The sequence below is a fragment of the Carassius auratus genome, chromosome 7 (assembly GCF_003368295.1).
Source record: "Carassius auratus strain Wakin chromosome 7, ASM336829v1, whole genome shotgun sequence".
Classification (NCBI taxonomy): domain Eukaryota; kingdom Metazoa; phylum Chordata; class Actinopteri; order Cypriniformes; family Cyprinidae; genus Carassius; species Carassius auratus.
This window is the reverse complement of record NC_039249.1, coordinates 22,070,605-22,089,184: the sequence shown is the minus strand read 5'-3', so window position 1 is coordinate 22,089,184 and position 18,580 is coordinate 22,070,605. Positions and strand designations below refer to the sequence as shown.

The window sequence follows — 18,580 nt, the reverse complement described above, 5'->3', positions numbered from 1 at the left end:
AAGCATTTTTTTTTTTTTTAATCTGGGAACCTCCTGGAATCGCGATTAGCGCATGAAAATAGCATTCGATTTTTTGCACAGCCCTAATATGAAACTTCAAAAGTTGGTCAACAGTTTCTTTTTCTTCTTCTAACAAATCAGCTTAGTATTCTAATCAGTCAATAGTTAATGTTTTGTTTTGTTTTGCTGTGCTTTGTTGTTTTGATAATGAGCAGACTGTTTAGTCAAGTTAAGTTAAGTTAAGTTTAGTTTAGTTTTTTTTTTTTTTTTTTTTTTGACCAGGCTGACTTTTTAAGTCCTTATCAGGAATATTTATCTTCACACACTCGTTTATCGAAATTTCATATGTGTGGGTGCACGTATATTTGTTTGTTCTGAAGTGCAGGACACTGAGCTATTTCACATGCACAAATGTGAACATCCCAACACACTTTATTCACAGACTCATTCTCAAAGTCTGATGACACTGGCAAGACAAGAGAACACAAATACACACACTTTTCACACGTCATTAAAGGACATCTGCTGACAGCTCCCTCTGACAGGCTAATGAATGGATGCCTCAGACTGTAAACCAAAGTCTTCATTTCTCATGCTCTGAACCGCCACAGGGTTGATGAGATTTCCTTGCGAATGTTCATATTGCTCTGTAATTGAATGAGAACCTCTGACTCAGCTGTGAACGGTTGAGAACATGATCCTCTCTTCATTGCTCTCAGTGCTTTGATGGAGAGCCTGATCACTCCGCTACAGGACCGTATTGAAGACTGGAAGAAGACAGCCAACCAACTGGACAAGGACCATGCCAAAGGTGACTTAGCAGCTTTACACTTTTAGCTGGTTACACTTTATTTTACAGTCCATGTACTTACCCAAGAATGCACTGGATAGTATACAATAACCACATGGATTAATGTTAAGTTTAAAGATAGGTTTAGGGTTAGTATAATTATCACCCAGTTACCAGTTATTGTAATTGCTATAATAAGAAGCATAAAATAAAGTGCATAATATATATATATTTTTTTTTCAGAGTATAAACGGTCTCGTCATGAAATAAAGAAGAAATCGTCAGACACCATGAAATTACAGAAAAAAGCCAGGAAAGGTAATACATCTTTTTTTTCTATCTATTACAAAGCAGAAATGTGTTGGGAATAAGCCAAGGACATTTCCCCAAGGTCAAAACTGGCTGTTTTATTTGATGTTCAGAACAACCTGCTGTTCATATGCCATTAGTGTTGAACGCGTTTAGTGGCTCCTATGGTTGGTGATGGGCAGTTGAATCTCGGAAGTGTTGTTAAAGCCTCATAGAGACTGTGTAGAGTGCTTTTCAGAGAAGTGTTTTTCAATGAAATGACTGACCCTTCATATCTGGGAATCAATCCTCTGCAATGTAAGCACCCCCCTCTGCTGGCTGAAGCGCAGAAGTGCAACTCTCACCTCATTTGCTGAGCAGTTGGTGTTTATATCCCAGCAGCCAATAATTTCTCCTTTTGAAGATAGGATGACAACCCTGTGTGTTACTAGGAAGACTCCAGTGTTAAAGGAAAAGCTCCCTATTTATGTTGTTTAGTCAGGCATCTCATTCCTTCTAAGACCATTCAGTATGATATGATTATGTATTTGATTTGATTTTTTGCATCATGCATTTTGGCTGATTTTTGAATTTGGTTTTGGTTTAATCTGCTTTGGTGGTTTGGCTTTTCTGAAACAATTTGGCCTTGAAATGAGTTGAATTGCTTCCTAATACTAACCCTAACACAGTGCTCTCCCTCCTCTCTCTCTCTCTCTCTCTCTCTGTATCTCTTTCTCTCTGTTCCTTACCCTCTCTTGGATTCTTCTCTCTCTCTTTCATCTACTCTCTCTCTATAGAGCTACAGGGTAAGTATGTTTTTCTACACCAAGCTGTGGCTCACTTAGATTCTTCTCACTCGTCACTCTGCATGGCCCTTTAACCTGGCCTCAACTCGAAAAAGACCCAAACACGTCTTTAGACAGATCTTTGCCCATCGGGTTTAACCCCCACCTTACATTTCGGCTTGCCAGCTGATTTAAGATCACAGCCTTTCTCTTTTCTCCATTATAACACCTGAGGGTTTGCTTTGTGCATGATTTTGCTGATGCCCTCCTACCATGCATGCCACTTGTGTTCCTGGAAGCAGTTCTACTGCAGATAGCTGACTTTGCTTCTTCAGCAAATGTCACGACCATCTCTAACAATATAGTCTGCATGAGTTAACCTTTTAACTTCCTCTGGGAGGTTCCATGTGTTTCATTAAGAGTAGAAGATGTTCGACCGCTGAGTTCAGAAGCGTCTGTCTACATTGGTTGTGTAGGTGCTAGTCGGAGTAGTTCATTTTGTTCTGTGTTCACATTGCGTTCGTGTTGCTGGAGACTGAAGAGAGAATGATTCTCATCTAATGCTGTGTATTCTTTTGTGTTCTGACTCCTTTTCACTTTTTTCTTTTGATTGTCCTTTACATTCTTTCATTCGTCCTGCCTTTCTGTCCGATTCTCTGGCCATTTTTTCATTCCGTCTCTTCTTCACTGTTTCATCTTCCTCCCTTTCCCCCTTCTTTTCTGTTATGCTCTCTGTCACCCCCTTTAGGCCGGGGGGACCTTCAGCCACAGCTGGACAGTGCAATGCAGGATGTGAATGACATGTACCTGCTGATGGAGGAGACGGAGAAACAGGCGGTGCGGCGTGCTCTAGTGGAGGAGAGAGGACGCTTTTGTACCTTCATCAGCTTCCTGCAGCCAGTAGTGGTACTGCCCACCTCATTTAAGGATCTTATTTTTTGTTCTTAATATTGAATGAGGCACTGTTTTTTAAAAAGCCTTAACAGTCGTTCCCAAGTACATAGCTGTTCAAAAACTTGGGGTTGGTAAAATCTTTTTTTTAAAAAAAAGAAACCTCTTGAAGAACATTTATTTTACAGTGTCCAATGTGTTACATATACTTACTATAGTAATAACAGTAAACGGTACATACTTACAGGCAAATAACCCTAAACCAAACCCTAATTCTAATCTATAGTATTGTTAATTAATATTACTCAAACGCAAATGCACATGAATAATACTGTAAAATAAAGTGTAACTCTCTTATGCCCATCTAGGCTGAATTATTTGATAAAAATACAAGAATAAAACAGTAATATTGTGAAATATTATTAAAATATAAAATAACTGTGTATTTAATATATTTGATTTAATAATAATAATTTATTCAAACCATTACTCCAGTCTCCAGTCACATATTTTTTAAGATATCCTGATTTGATGCTCAAGAAAAATTTCTTATTATGGTCACACTTTATTTTAAGGTCCAACTCTTGCTATTAACAAACCATTAACTATGACTTTTGTCTCAATAAACTCCCAATTTGCTGCATATAAGTATATAGTATTAGGGATGTAGAAGTTGGTCATGCAAAATATGTGCTTTATAAGCACTAATAAACAGCCAATTTGTTAATAATATGCATGCTAATAAACAACTAGTTAATAATGAGAACTGCTCCATATAGTAATGTTAATAATAATAATAATTTGTTCTGTGAAATAATTGCTATGCACTACTTACTAGTTATTATTTTTAGTATTATATTTATCTACACATTTCTTTTAACATTAAATCATTAAAAAAACATTTTTGTTTTGAAATTAAAAGAGGAAATGCCTCATCAAAGTTATACTGTATATGATTATTATAATGAAGAGCCTGTCTTAAGACTTCATTTAAGCACAGTAAATAAACAAACAAAATAAATGGGACATAAATACATAAAGCTCTTAGAATGTGTTACTGTCTGTCGTTTGAATGGCATTATGTGATGTTCAATTAGGTTTTGATCTATGAACTTGTGGTTGTGTCCTTGTGTGATGTTAGAATGGAGAGATTGCAATGTTGGGAGAGATCACTCATCTTCAGGCCATTATTGATGACCTCACTGTGTTAACCTCAGAGCCCCACAAACTGCCCCCGGCCAGTGAACAGGTGCACATGCTTAGATACACCAGTCACCATGTAGCGTGTACTGTACAGTGCTTTACAGTAAGACCATTAATACGACTGTCTCTCTCCCTTTCCTGCAGGTAATAAAAGACCTTAAGGGTTCTGATTACTCTTGGTCCTACCAGACTCCCCCCTCTTCTCCCAGCAGCTCCGGCTCCAGGAAAAGCAGCATGTGCAGGTGAGATAGTGATAAAGAAATAGAGACATTATGCTGCCAGTAATGTTAGCACACTTATTAAATCTTTATTTCTGGCTATTAGCCTTTTTCTGCTAGAAAGACTTGTTGCTTGCGCTGTGTGTACTATGTTCCTTGACTTTTCGTTGTTGGAATTGCTTTGTTGCAAAACGACGGTACAATTTACTTAATATATATATATATATATATATATATATATATATATATATATATATATATATATATATATATATATTGCCAAATGGTAGCTTGTGCTTGTTCTGTAACTAACTGCCCTGCTGGGGAAACAAGCTTATGCTGTGTCTCGGGAATGGTATCTGGTATTTCATTGGTTTAAGCTGGTCCAAGCCTGTAGACCATCCTAGATAATAATTAAAAAACAAAAAGATGCCAACTGTTCATTCAGTGTTAAAGGGATAGTTCACCAAAAGATGAAAATCTCTGTTATCATTTACTCACCCTTTTAAACCTTTCCAAAAGTATTTTGTTCATCATCAAAACAGTACAACCTGAGTGATTTCTGTCCCTCCACTGAAAGTCCATTTCACTCAAACAATAAATGCTAAAAGAAAATCTTCATATAAGTAATCCATATGAACCAAGCACTTTAATCCAAGTTATCTGAAAAGACAGAATCACTTTATGTGATGGACAGATTTAATCTAGGCTTTTATTGTCATGTTAACATTGATCAACACAAATCAGATTTGGTCAACAGACGTAAAATCTCTTAATGCGTCACAATTCACTGGAGCGAGGGAACGAGGAGACGTAGAATAAGCTTCAACAATCTTTAATGATAATCTAAAATAAGAACAACTTCAGGAGCACTGGAGAACAGACAAGGAATAGTGTTTAACAGTGGACGAAAAAACTCTGAACAGAACTATCCTTTCAAATACACAACTCAAACAGGGAAAAACAAGAAGCACCTGGGGTGCTTATTACTTCTGAGATGATATCATCACTCTAATCAGGATCTGGCTGTTGTTGATGATAAGTATGGGTGGATTGAGTTATCTGAAATAATTGCTCATTCATGGGTTGGTTTAAAGGGGGCTATGTATCGATACTCAAAACCATGATCAGCAATGCAGTGATTGGCTTGCGGCAAGGCAGCAACAAAATGACATCATATAATTAAAAAAAGACACCTGACGAAAAACTTGACAAATATCTGTCCTTTTAAAGGAAACAGCCAAGCGAACAAAACTACATAAATGGCATAATCGCTAAATGAAATGTGCCCTGTTTTTATTTTATTTATATTTTTTACATGATTCTCAATTATTTAGATTTGCAATGTATAATATTTGTAGTCTTTACAGTTTTATTCAATGTAGCAATTAGCTATTCATTTAATTTTATATTTGGACAAGTTTGTTACATGACAGCATTAATGAAAATGTCTTAAAGGAAAACTCCACCATTTTTCTATATTCCACTATGTTCTTCCCTCAGCTTAGTCAAGTTGATACGTACCTCTCCCGACTCAATCACTGTAGCTCGCGGCGTCACTATGCTAACATTTAGATTAGCACCATACAATCCTTAGGATCCAAACAGGGATGAATTTAGAAGCCACCAAACACTTCCATGTTTTCCCTATTTAAAGACAGTTACATGAGTAGTTACACAAGTAAGTATGTTAACACAAAATAAAATGTTTATTTTCTAAGATGATAAAAAATGATAACTATAATGTACAGTATGGTGGAAGGAGAAATTCGCAGCACTTCAATCTCGCTGCAGTAATAACATCACTCCTGAAAACTCCTCACTCTGTTGGAAGTCAGAGGGAGATTTGGAGGGAGAGTTTTCATGGGGGGAACAGCTGGAACAGGAAAACCAAATATGGGCATAGGAAAACATGAGGGAAACTAGATCAGTAGGTACATGGGACACGAGGGAAGCAAAACAAAACACAAGTGACGTGACATTATGCACTTTTTAAAGAGTTTTAGTGGAATGGACTAGAAATCTTAATGGGTTTGGAATGACATGAGAGTGAGTAAATGAGACAGAATCAAAATGAGTAATTTTTTGGTAAACTATGCTTTTAAAGAGAAGGCTAATTCCAGCAACCATCTCGAATGGACTAAATGACTAGCTAGAACCTAGATACTATCCTGAGTTGTTTTTCCAGCCAGGTTATATTTTATGAGTGTGTGTATATTTTGAATGCAAGTGTGTGTGTATGTGTGTGTGTGCTGAGAAAGAGGGGGCTGCTGATGCTACTGCTGCTGTGCTACACAATCTCACTGTATGCTGACATCACATGTAACCCCAACAACATATTAGAGACAGAGCACTGCGGTCATGAAAATGTTGCTTTGTATATCACTGTAAGAGCTTTGCTTTCAACAGGCACAGTTTAACGTTTATTGATTCATGTCATTCATCCATTGATTCCTCTTGATGAAGTCAAGGATGAAGCATAGCAGTCAGCGACAATTATCACAATTATACTAAAGTACCCTGTTTAATGAGGTCATTACTTTTATAATTTGCTAGTAATAAGTGTGTCTGATTTATGTAACTTAAATGAATATTTCAGGTTAAAACCCATTTAAAGAACCTCAACACCAGAATCTGTCTAATATTCCAGGGCTGTTTTTAACCTGGAATATGCAATAATTACTTCAAAACAAATCAAAAGCATTTCGAGATCACTGTTACATAACCAGTCCCTGTAGAGTTTTTGATTAGACCATTAGTGTTTTGCTTTGGCTCCAGGGCCAATTAAGGCTTCCTTTTTAACAGTGTCATTTAGTACCTGTCTGTGTGTGTGCCGCCTCGCATGGAGTCCTGGGGGTTGATTCAAGTGCGTTGGCTGCACAAGGCCGACACAACTGAACACAACCTTCAATCTCCATACTAGGCCCCCTGTGTCACACCTGTCAAACTTTGTCTTACATATGTTCTCCCTTTGCCCCCCACCCTGACCTCCATCCTTACCCATCAACCCCATCACTGCTTGAGACCCTTGTTTGTCCATCTTTTTTCCCCCTCCTTTAATATTTGTGAATCATTATCATGTAATTGTTTTCTTAACTTCATCTGTCAATCATGTTCCTTTCATCTTGTAAAACCCTCTCCTGGTGGTATAACCTGCCCTCTGTACCCCACCCTTGCACCCTGGTCCTCTGCCCTGTCGCACTTCCCCTTGCCCCTGCAGCAGTGTAAACAGCGCCCATAGTAGCGCCTCTCGATCCTCTGGTGGCTCTCAGACTCACTCACCCAGTTCGTCCTGTCGCTACCGCAGCCTGGCCCAACCGCTAACCACCGCTGCACACCGCCTCAGCAGCGTCTCCTCCCACGACTCCGGCTTCATCTCACAGGACGCCAACGTCTACTCCAAACCTCCATCACCCATGCCCTCCGATATAACCAGCCAGGTATTTATGTCAAAGTATTTGTTTCATGCTGGCTAAATGGTACCGTAGAAATGTTGGTAACCTGGAAAGTAGAGACCTTTTTTTTGACAGGAATGAAAACAAGGCTGTGAGGGATAGAAGCACTGTGTTCAGTGTATTATTGTTGAAAAACATAGCGAAGGTTCAGCTGACAAAACATCTTTCTGAGAAAAAACAAAAACCCAAAAACCAGATATGAGACTTAAATAAAAGTGATTTTCTCTGGAGTGAATTGTGAGTCTTAAGTGTCAGTTTGTCGAAATTGAGATTTACAGATCATCTGAAATCATCATCTGAAATCATTCCAAGATCTGGAATCTGACAGTGCAAAAAAAAAAAATAAAAAAAAAAATAATAATAATAATCAAAATATTGAGAAAATTACTTTTTAAAGCTGTCCAAATGAAGTTCTTAGCAATGCATATCCTCAGTGTCCTCATTAGTAAGTTGCTTTAGATAAAAGCATCTGCTAAATGACTAAATGTAAATCCAAATGCATAATATTAATAAAAAAATAAGTTTTGATATAATTACGGTAGGAAATTTACTAAATATCTTTTATAAAATATCTTTTTTTTTTTTTTTTTTTTGGCCTAAAAGGAAAATCTATAATTTCGACCCATACAGTGTTTTTTTGGCTAATGCTAAAAGTACACCCCAGCGACTAAAGACTGGTTTTGTGCTCCAGGGTCACAATTGATTTGTCAGTCAAACTAGCCAATGTAAAATAATAGCGCTATAATATTTATTATTGAAATAGACGGTAAACATTTATTTTTTATATTTATTTACAGTACTGCTGGAATATTTTTTGAAAGAATCTCTTATACTCAACAAGCCTGCATTTCTTTTATCATAAATACAGGAAAACAGGAATATTGTGAACAGTGATTCCAATTTAAAATAGCTGTTTCATATTTTAATATATTTGAAGAATAAATATAATCCTGTGATGGAAAAACTTCAAAATATCACTGCAAAAGTGTCACATGATCCTTTAGAAATCATTTTAAACCCCAAAAGATAATGAAGTTGTAATTGTGAGCCCCACCAAATTATAGAGCTAATTATTTTCCTGCTGGCATTGCAATAACTCCCCCAAAGAATGTCATTTCCTTAGCAAACCACAGTGTTCAAACATGCAACAACATTCCCTGTCTGCAAGGTAAGAGTGACCTCTTGTGGACAAGGCTATGAACCACCGTATATCAAACATTTTTTTTACTAATGGTCAGAGAGTGAGTGAAGCAGAATTTTACACTCTCTGGAAAACTGTGACAGATAACAGTTCAGAGCTTGAAATGTGCTTGTAAAGCATTGTATATGGAACATATGCTTTACAGTATGCACAGAAAAAGTGAATTCTTATGTGAGTAAAGCAAGAGAAATGCACTCGTCTCGGGGCTCACATGCTACTTTCTCTCACTGTGGAAAGAAAAGGGGATTTTGCCTGGCTGTGAATCTACCAAACCTCTGGCTGAGGTGTGACACGTGAAGGATAAGCATATTGAGGGTTAGATAGCATAAATAATTCACGCCAGGCGATGTTCATGAGTCATGCATATCATTTTTAAATGGTGATGTGCACACAGGAAAGAATGAACCTTTAAATCTTTTTAGTTTGGCTTTTAACTTATATGCGTTGGAAATGACAATATCACTGCCAGAATGAGGGAAAATGTTCAAACATAAAGTAAAAAAATAAATACAAATAAAACAAAAAAGATCAAATACAGAAATACATATAAAACTAAATTTAATAAAGTCAAGAATTTTGGGCTGAATTAGTTACAGTATTATTATTATTATTATTATTATTATTATTATTATTATTAAATCACTAACCAAAAAAAGCATACTTTTTCAATTATATAGTATTAGTAATAGTTATGAAAACAACCAGCAGATGGCAACAACAGAAAAGAAAAGAAAAGAACTTAACCGTCTTTAATATTTTTTTCTTTCTTTCTGTCTTTTTTTTCTTTCCCCTATTTTGTGCTTGATTGTGTTTCAAGATTTGTATGGTCACACAAGCTGCATTTAATTAAATTACAGTTAAAACTGTTATATTATTAAATATTTTAACAATTTAAACTGTAATTTATCAATCAATCAATATCAATTACTTTTAGTGAGCCCAAACTCTTCTCTGAACCTTCTCTCTCATGGTCATTTACTTGGCGTTTAAGTTGAAGGACTTGAAGTCCTTTGTTTAAAAACTGTTAGTAATTTAAAATGTGATTTTTCTGTCAACGAAGTGTCCATTGATTGCAAGCAGTACCATAAAATATCCAAAGAATTCAAACAAAGCCCTTCTAAATGTTTCCCTGTTTCTCTCTCTTCAGAAGTCCTCAAGCTCAGCGTCCTCAGAAGCATCTGAGACCTGCCAGTCAGTTAGTGAGTGTGGCTCTCCGACCACAGTAAGTATCAAGTACTCTGTCCAGAAGTCATACGTGTGCTGAAGCTCTCAGTGATATTTTGGATTGTCTGTGGGACCCGTGAGGTTCGTGCTGCTGATTGGCAGGTTGGGGTCTGCTCTTGCCGGTTTCGTCTTTGTGCTGTCATCAGATCTGATCTTTCCTGCCACTGTATCTGCAAAGCCACACACACAAAGGCTCCCATGCCCATGAGTAAAGGGAAGGGGGTCTCTTGCTACTCTGACGGTCTCGCTCTTATCTCTCCATTCCGCAGTTTGGCTCGTCCTTCGCTACCTTCCGCCCTGCTCTTTCTCACACTGGCTCCATCAGGCCTTTCTCTGTCATACTTCCTGCGTCCCCACCCTATAACCGCTCCCCCGGATCCAACACACCCTCTCCCACATCCAAGGTTCCTTGCTGGAAGGTTTGTCTCCATTGGCAATTCTCATTGCAGTGTTGTTCATCTCCTCTTCTTTTTGTGTGCGTTAAATATGTGGCTCCTGAATAGCGCTTACTGACAGTGTTTTGGTTTTGATTTCCTTCTGCTTCACTTCATTCATTACCTCATTTTGCTTTTTAACACGCACCTTTTCTGTTGGCTGTTTGATCCTGGTTTCAAATCTCCGGCTGTGAGATTTGCTAAACCGAGCAGACCACGGAAGGTACCTATCAAACAGTAAAGCAAACACTGAGATTGGGCTTTTTCGAAAACAAATAAGACCGTATCTGTTGAAAGGACACTCAAACTGCTGGATCGTGGGCCAGTGTTCTCTCTCGCCCCGAGACCGTTGCATTTGTTGCTATACACTGACCTGAATTAATCGCGTCTGCTTCCTCAGGACTGGTCCAAGGTAGGTTCCAGTGAGCTGCCGCTGGCCAGCACACTTCAGAGGAGGAAGGAGCCTCTGGATAGGCTGAGGGAGGCAGAAACCTCTCCTCAGTCACAGGGGTATTCTGGGATGCATTCAGAAGACCACCAGAGGCCAAGGATGAACCCAGCCACTACAACTGCCAAGGTAACTTTCACCATATATGAAACATTCATCATTTGGTGTGGCGAAGACAAAATGTACCCGTTTGCTAAAGGCTGGTTTCTTTAAATATGGGCTGCTGTGGCCTAGGGTACTTAATAATGCAATGGTTCTCCACCTGGAGCATCTGCAGATGGCTTAAAAATACTAAAAATAAGCTAAAATAATCTAAAACTTCACTTGTTTTCCATAGCAACTTTTGAACGTAAGAACCAGATTTCTATACTTGGACAAGATTTGATAACTGATAAATTATTTTAAAAAAAAGTAATATTTTTGTTTAGGTAGGTTGTTTAGGTAAATGGCTCTTTCTACATATAATCTCTGCAATCACAAACAACTAGGAAAGTCAACCAGAACTAGAAAAGTCATAGAAATGTAATGGAAATACATAGTGTAAGCCCTCAATAACACTTCTGGAATGATTCAGTTATTGTTATACACTGCAACTGCTATTTATTTTAAAATAAAAACTTTGGAAAATAAGCAGCTATGTCAATACAGTACAAAAATTTGTTTTATCTTGCTGGGCCTTGAAACATTATCTTTGACAATAGGGGACCATGAAGTCAAAACAGCAGAAAACACAATAATAATGAATTTTTGAAAAAGTCTCTAAAAATGCACACTCTTTTCAACCCCCAGTGTAATTTGCACTGTATCTTAACTGATGTATTGATGTGCATTTTAAGCATTTTTTGGATAAAAATGTCTGACTCCTTGACACACAGTTAACAGTTTATATATCATAAATATATACATTTTAATAATATTTTTAATAATGGATTGGAAATTATATTTATTTTTAGAAAGTGTTTCTTTGAATTAATATTCATACAATTTCCATAGTTTAAGATTCAAAGTTGAGGTCTACATATGCACACATTGAGTCTGTGCTTGATGTAACCGTATGCATGTATTGTGTCATGGTGCAGCACAGTGAGGAGGTTTCCCCGGCTGCTAGTGATCTAGCTATGGTCCTGACACGAGGCCTCAGCATGGAGCAGCAGAAGAGCAGCCGAGACTCTCTTCAGTACTCTAGTGGATACAGCACTCAGACAACCACCCCATCCTGCTCTGAAGATACCATCCCCTCACAGGGTAATACACAGTCAAAAATATTCATGTGCTCTTAGCAAAAGTCTGTTCACACCAAGAATGATAACTATAACTACAGCACTTACTATGTTTGTGTCAACGCCAAATTTGTTTATTACAAGCAAGCACTGGTGCTTGAGCGTCTGCCAAACTAAATGCTCAAGCTCTTTAAAATCAAGTGGATTCTTATTGTCTGTCAATATACTTTTTGTTCATCAGCTAGAAAAGAGAAAAAAAAATCTTGAAAGTGATTTTATCAATTTTGTTCCACTGTGTCAATTATTAGTATAGCTGTGGTGTGGACCTAATTTTTAAAAGTTATTAATTTAAGTTATCATTAATGTCATCAGCCTTGGTGTGAATGGCCCTTAAAGGGACAGTTCACCCAGAAATGAAAATTCTGTCATTAATTACCTACCATCATGTCATTCCAAACCTATAAGACCAGAAAACAAATTAAAATATTTTTTATGAAATCTGAGAGCTTTCTGGCCCTGCATAGATGGCAAGAGAACTACCACGTTCAAGGCCCAGAAAGGCAGTAAGGACATTGCTAAAACGGTCCATGTGACATCAGTGGTTCAGTTGTCATTTTATAAAGCTACGAGAATAGCTTTTATTGATATTCTTACTGAGTATCTGGACCTTGAGTGTGGCAGTTCTCTTGCTGTCTATGGAGGATCAAAAACTACAGACTTCATCAAAAAGATCTTAATTTGTGTTCAAAAGATGAACAAAGGTCTTAGGGGTTTGGAACGACACGAGGGTGAGTAATTAATGACAGAATTTACATTTTTGGGTGAATTTCCCCAGATGTTTACTTCTTATTATTTTAATTCAAAACTAGTTATAAGACTTGATAAGTTACAAGTTGGATTTTTTTTTGTCAGGCTCTGACTACGATGTTTACTCAGTAAACGGAGATACTGAGGCCGATGGTCAGGCTGAATTCGATAAATCCTCCACAATTCCCCGTCACAGTAATATCGCCCAGAACTACCGGCGCATGATACAGACTAAGCGTCCCGCCAGCACAGCAGGCCTGCCCAGCGGAGTGGGTGCCCTGGGCGGACCACCCGGCGGAGGGGGCGGTATTCCTGGTACAGCCACCATTCGGCGAACGCCGTCTACAAAGCCGGGGGTGAGGCGCACCCTCTCCAGCGCTGGCCCTATACCTATACGCCCACCCATTGTGCCAGTCAAGACCCCCACTGTGCCTGACTCACCCGGCGGGTACACTGGCCCTCCCGCCCGTGTGGGCAGTGAAGAATGTGTCTTTTATGTGCCGGATGACCCCTCCCCAGGAGCGCTGGAGTATGTGAAGGCCTCTCCGAAGCGGCTGAGCCTGCCCAACACAGCCTGGGGCTCAGGAGGCGCTGGAGGCTTAGAGATGAGCGTCTACGCCCAACCGGGTGAAGAAGACCACCTGCTGGCTGCCAATCGCCACAGTCTGGTGGAGAAGATCGGGGAGCTGGTGGCCAGCGCTCAAGCATTAGGTGAGGGCCAGTTCCCTTTCCCATCGCTTCCAAACCAGCCCCCGCCAGGTCCCGAGTCCCAAACCGATCCTGAAGCGCCCCAGGAGGGTGAGGACATGCTGAGGTCTATTCGTCGAGGGGTGCGACTGCGCAAAACCGTCTCTAACGATCGCTCAGCGCCCCGGATTTTGTGATGCCTCCTGGAGAGATGGGAGAATATGAGCGAAGTAACCCAGAAAAAAAAAAAAAAAACTTCACAATGACTCTTTAGAAAATGAGCTATGAAAAAGAGGATAAAAAAAAATTAAATGTTTAAAATCATTAGAGAAAATAATGAATAACAGTAATGAAAAAAGTAAATGATATGTAACAGCAGGCTCAGGCCACTATAACTCTTAGCGTGTCCGAACGCATGTTTGTCTTATTAACACGCCCATCACCGCGGCATAGTTGAACTTTAGTGAGACAATTAACTACTGACAGAAAAAAGGGACCAGGATGTCCGCATGGTCCCTGTAGAGTAACGGCCCTCCCCAAATTATGGACACCAGGAATCAGTGCTTGAGAAGCTCACGGGGCACGCAGGGGCTTGTCGCAAATCCTTGCCCCTCCACAAGGCTCTCTCTAACCCCGCCCTCACCTCCAGTAAAACTGCCATCAGATCCTGAAAGTCTTGTGGTATCGCTGTTGTGTGTTGGTCTGCAGTCTGGAGGTGAGCAGGGCTCTGCTGCAGGTCAGCTCGTGGTTGTGTAGAGGGACAGGATTTATCTTTTGTTTGTACGCTTCTGTTGTCTTGTTTGTTTTATTTACGAGCAGTTAATCACCTCCTAGCTCCGAAGCGTAGGAAACGTTCATGTCAGGTATGTGGATTTGTGTAGATTTAGGGTGAAAAACCGCCATGATAAAGTGGAGCAATAACGCTTTTTCCTTTTTTTTTTTCTTTGATGGGGGAAGGTTTCGAAGATCAGCTTTGAATAAAGTTGTGCATTTTTGATGTTCAGGTGTCTTTGGGGAAGCAGATGCTTTCGAAGACTTCTTGTTGAGTCTAATTATGGCTTATTTAAAAAGAAAATAGAAAGGATGCAGAGCACTTTTAAGGCCTAGTTTTGACCACTAGTTGTCACTGTGGCCACACTGTGTGTGGTGAATGCTGTGAGACGCCGCGGTCACGTGCCCTGGTACATAGGGAGACGAATGCGTGTAGCAATGTTATGCTATAGGAAAAAAGAGAGAGATGGGATGTGAAGCAGAGATGGACCTAAGAAGAATGATTTGGCAACAATTTGCAGTAGGATCAATTTGTTTACAGTATTAGTGAATGTATTAGGTATCACAAACTAACAAACAGAATTTATCTAAATTAATGTTCATTTCTACTTATTCTTGTGCAGTTTTTTTATATTTCAGAATCAGCAAATTTATTATGAAAACAAACAATAGTACACTGCCATTCAAAGGTTCAGTGTCAATTAAATGAGAATACATTTATTCAACAAGTGTGTTTTGATCAAAAGTTACAGTAAAGACATTTATAATGCAACAAAATATATCTGTTTCAAATAAATACTTTTGTTTGAACTTTCTAGTCATAAAATAATCCTGCAAAAAATAAAATGAATCACGGTTTCCACAAAAGCAGCAAAATATAATTTCAGCCCTGATAAAAAAAAAAAAAAAAAATACTTGCCTCGCCATCTTATCGCCCCCAAAACTTTAAATAGTATATATTTTATAAATTAGCACTAGATAAATAAAGGTTTTTCTTGTTTTTTTGTGTGTGTGTTGTTCATTGTCCATGCACACTTTGTGATGCCTATTGCATTAACTGTAAACCAGCTGAATCTGACTGCAGATTGTGACCAATGATCTTGAAAAGGAATCGGTTGACACATTATATTTAGTTTCCAATGTGAGCCTCTAAAATACATTCAACTCAATTTTGCAGGAAATGTTCTTTTACTTGTCAAGCCTCAAACCACAGTCCCTTGCTAGATATTTAAGAGGGGTGGAGAGAACGAGCTAAGATGAAGGCACACACCTGGCTGCCATTTTTTGGGACATCAGAATGAACTTTGCATCTGCAGAGGGAAGAAGGGATGAACAAAGGAGGTGGAGAGAATGAACTCTGAGAAGAAAACTCATCCAGTTGTTTATGATAAAAGCATTCCACTGCCTGTTTCTGATGACATAGGAGTCAATCACTATGAGACATAAGGTCACCTGACGTGAAGAAAAACAATGCTCTGTGATGATACTGGATGTGGAAGTGATGCGTAGGAGGTCAAAACATAGTTTTAGTCATGTAGTGTCTGTTTGTGAGTGACTTTCTGTTCTCCCAAGACTCCCTATAACCCCTGCGGTCATACATACTGCTGTTGTGCCAGACGCTCGCTCCTTAATCTGACTTTTGGGTTGTTTATTATTTATGTTGCATAGAGCACTCTGTTTTAGGAATGCCTGTAGCGCGTTCAAAAGGAAAAAGTATGTCTGCTTTGTGACCGTATGTACGACTGTGCTGATCTCAAACTGAAAATAGTGCCGTTCTGGAACGCCGAGGCCATATTGAGAACAGGCTGGAATGAAAGAACAAGGCTATGGCAATTCAAAGCCCACACTGCCGGCCGATCAGCAGGTCAGAACTTTATCTTACAGTAGGGGGTCAAGGGGTGGGTGAGGAATCAGTCGACAAGTGAATTGAGCAGTAATATAGTAAAGTTTGCTGAACAAAGAGAGGGGAAAAAATATCATTTCTGTTACATATCTACACATTTCATGTGAAGCTTCATGGCCTGCTTTATGTAGCAACATGACAAGGAAGTTCCATTCACAGCATTACATACACAGACAAGTAAAAGCAGGAGGATACAACAGGAAAGAAGATGGAGAGTTGATGAGAAGTGAAAGAGAAAGAAGAACGGAATGAGCAAGAGTGAGAAAGACAAGGCCAGTGGAGAATAATTGATGAAAGAAACGGATAGGAAGCGAAGTGGAGAAGAAGCAAAAGGGGAGGAAAAAAAAGACACAAAAGCCTGATTGCAGGTAGTTGGCTTACTGTTGTCTCTTTATTGTAACGTCAGTCTCTGAGGGTTTTCTGCTCCTGAGGTCATGAAGCAAGATGACAGTTAAAAGCCCCTCTGGAGTAAAATGGGGGATGGAAAAACTACCACTGTCACGTATGAGCTCAATACTCACATACTCACACACAGCGGATAGACTCTTTTGGTTCTCAGGTGGTTATATACACACTTTCTCTTTGTTTTGCAGTGTTTAACATTACTCACGTCATGCTCATTTGTCTCCCGCTGAACGGCATGATATGCTCACTATAAGGCAGCCATCACAATTCAGCTGTGAAAATGTAATTTCATTGGCTAGTTATCTTACACTTGAAGTCTGCGAAGCTCTGGAGTCAAAATTTGTCCAACGAACTCTCATGCCAATTCGTAACCATTTTACGCTCTGGTGAATTCATACAGTGAGTGCGCACTCGACATTTGCACGTTTCCGTAGCCTATTATCTCTTCAGCCTTTGTGTTATGTTTTTGTAAAAGTCACACTGTACAAATTCATACAAAATCACCGCCTCGTAAAATAATTACGATTTCTCATGAGATCGGGTTGGTTTGTCCCTGGAGCACCCCTAGTTATATTACGAATTATCAGGGAAGAGGTGGTTTAGAAATATATGTGCTTTGATGATGTGTAAATGTGATTTTGGAGGGCAATATTTTGATTAGTAATATTCTATCTTAAGCTATTTTGACCATCTCCCACGCTCCCCTAAAAAGAAATAATTCAAACCTTTAAATGCGTGTCTTATAGATAATCTCTGTCATTTGAGGGGATTTGCCTGGAGAAACATTAGTAATTAGCACATTGTGCATTTTTGGTTAATATTTACAAAACAAACAAACCAGTGTCTTCAGTTTCGCCCTTTCATTTGTTGGTGAACCAAACGAATGCCAAAAACAAACAAACAAGTGAATTGGCTATCCTTTGTATTTGCTTTTAAGTTATAACTGACCAAATCCTATAGTGTTAGCGCACAATCACTGAGTATAATGTTAGCCTTATGCAACTTTATGCCTTTTTGATATTCACTCACGCCAGCTGCACTCTAGTCTTTCCTCTGTCATTCCATTTCCCTTGTCATTGTGTTTCACATCTTTAAAATGGCTACAGACAATGAACGATCTTGTGGTGCGTGTGACAGAGAGATGAAACGCTCATTTGCAGCCTCCCTCTTCTTCAGCCAATCACGCGCTGTTCCTCGAAGATGCGCCGATTCAAAGACACACGTCTCCCATGCTCGGTTCAGCCCCAACGCCACGGTTTTCCCTCGCTGTCGTCTCCACGGCGAGCTCGTGTAGGGAGGGCTTGGCAACCGGGTGTCATGGAAACTGAGCCGTGTTAGTCTGAGTTGCGAGCCTTTTCTTATCTTAGCTGCTCGCATACAAGGAGCATCATGCACATGCAGCAACAGAGCCCAAACATCAGGGTCTACAGCTCAAAACTTAACCTGTGTACTGATTATGTCTCTTAATTTCATTCTCGTGTAAAAGATATGAGGTGTGCATTTTTTTTTGTCCCACCCCATGCCCTCCTCTTTCCTCTGACTGAAGTTGAGTAACGCTACAGGTGCTGTTGTCTCTGTTTTCCTTCTTTCTGCTTTTCTCTCTTTACTCTTCTGCTTTAATTTATTGTGCTGTTTTCCTAAGGCTAACGTGCCACTGTTGCTGATAACATCGTTTCCTTTTTGGTAATATTTATCCTTCTAATTTTTGTTAAGTTTAGTCACAGCTAATGTAACAAAACACACTGTGATGATTCCAGTATTAATAAAAGTTGTACTTAAACTGTGTGTGAGGTGAAGAATATTCATTATGACCTATTTATTATACAATATGTGTTATTTCTAATGCTTAG

The 18,580-nt window shown here is 39.0% G+C and overlaps 1 protein-coding gene across 6 annotated transcripts in view; it reads left to right on the top strand.

Moving 5' to 3' along the window:
• Positions 1–18,515, top strand: part of mtss1lb (MTSS I-BAR domain containing 2b) — a 67,837-nt gene extending 49,322 nt beyond the window's left edge. The window contains exons 5-16 of one of the 6 annotated variants that reach the window (XM_026267916.1): positions 720–811; positions 1,034–1,108; positions 1,876–1,884; positions 2,612–2,769; positions 3,896–4,003; positions 4,102–4,199; positions 7,396–7,615; positions 9,979–10,053; positions 10,325–10,474; positions 10,890–11,066; positions 12,017–12,182; positions 13,070–18,515. In XM_026267916.1, coding sequence (XP_026123701.1) covers positions 720–811; positions 1,034–1,108; positions 1,876–1,884; positions 2,612–2,769; positions 3,896–4,003; positions 4,102–4,199; positions 7,396–7,615; positions 9,979–10,053; positions 10,325–10,474; positions 10,890–11,066; positions 12,017–12,182; positions 13,070–13,848 — 2,107 coding nt within the window. In that variant the 3' untranslated portion in view covers positions 13,849–18,515. The remainder of the gene's footprint in view (positions 1–719; positions 812–1,033; positions 1,109–1,875; positions 1,885–2,611; positions 2,770–3,895; positions 4,004–4,101; positions 4,200–7,395; positions 7,616–9,978; positions 10,054–10,324; positions 10,475–10,889; positions 11,067–12,016; positions 12,183–13,069) is intronic. The other 5 variants (XM_026267918.1, XM_026267917.1, XM_026267919.1 and 2 more) reach the window with 5 other exon arrangements.
• Positions 18,516–18,580: the final 65 nt, after the last annotated feature.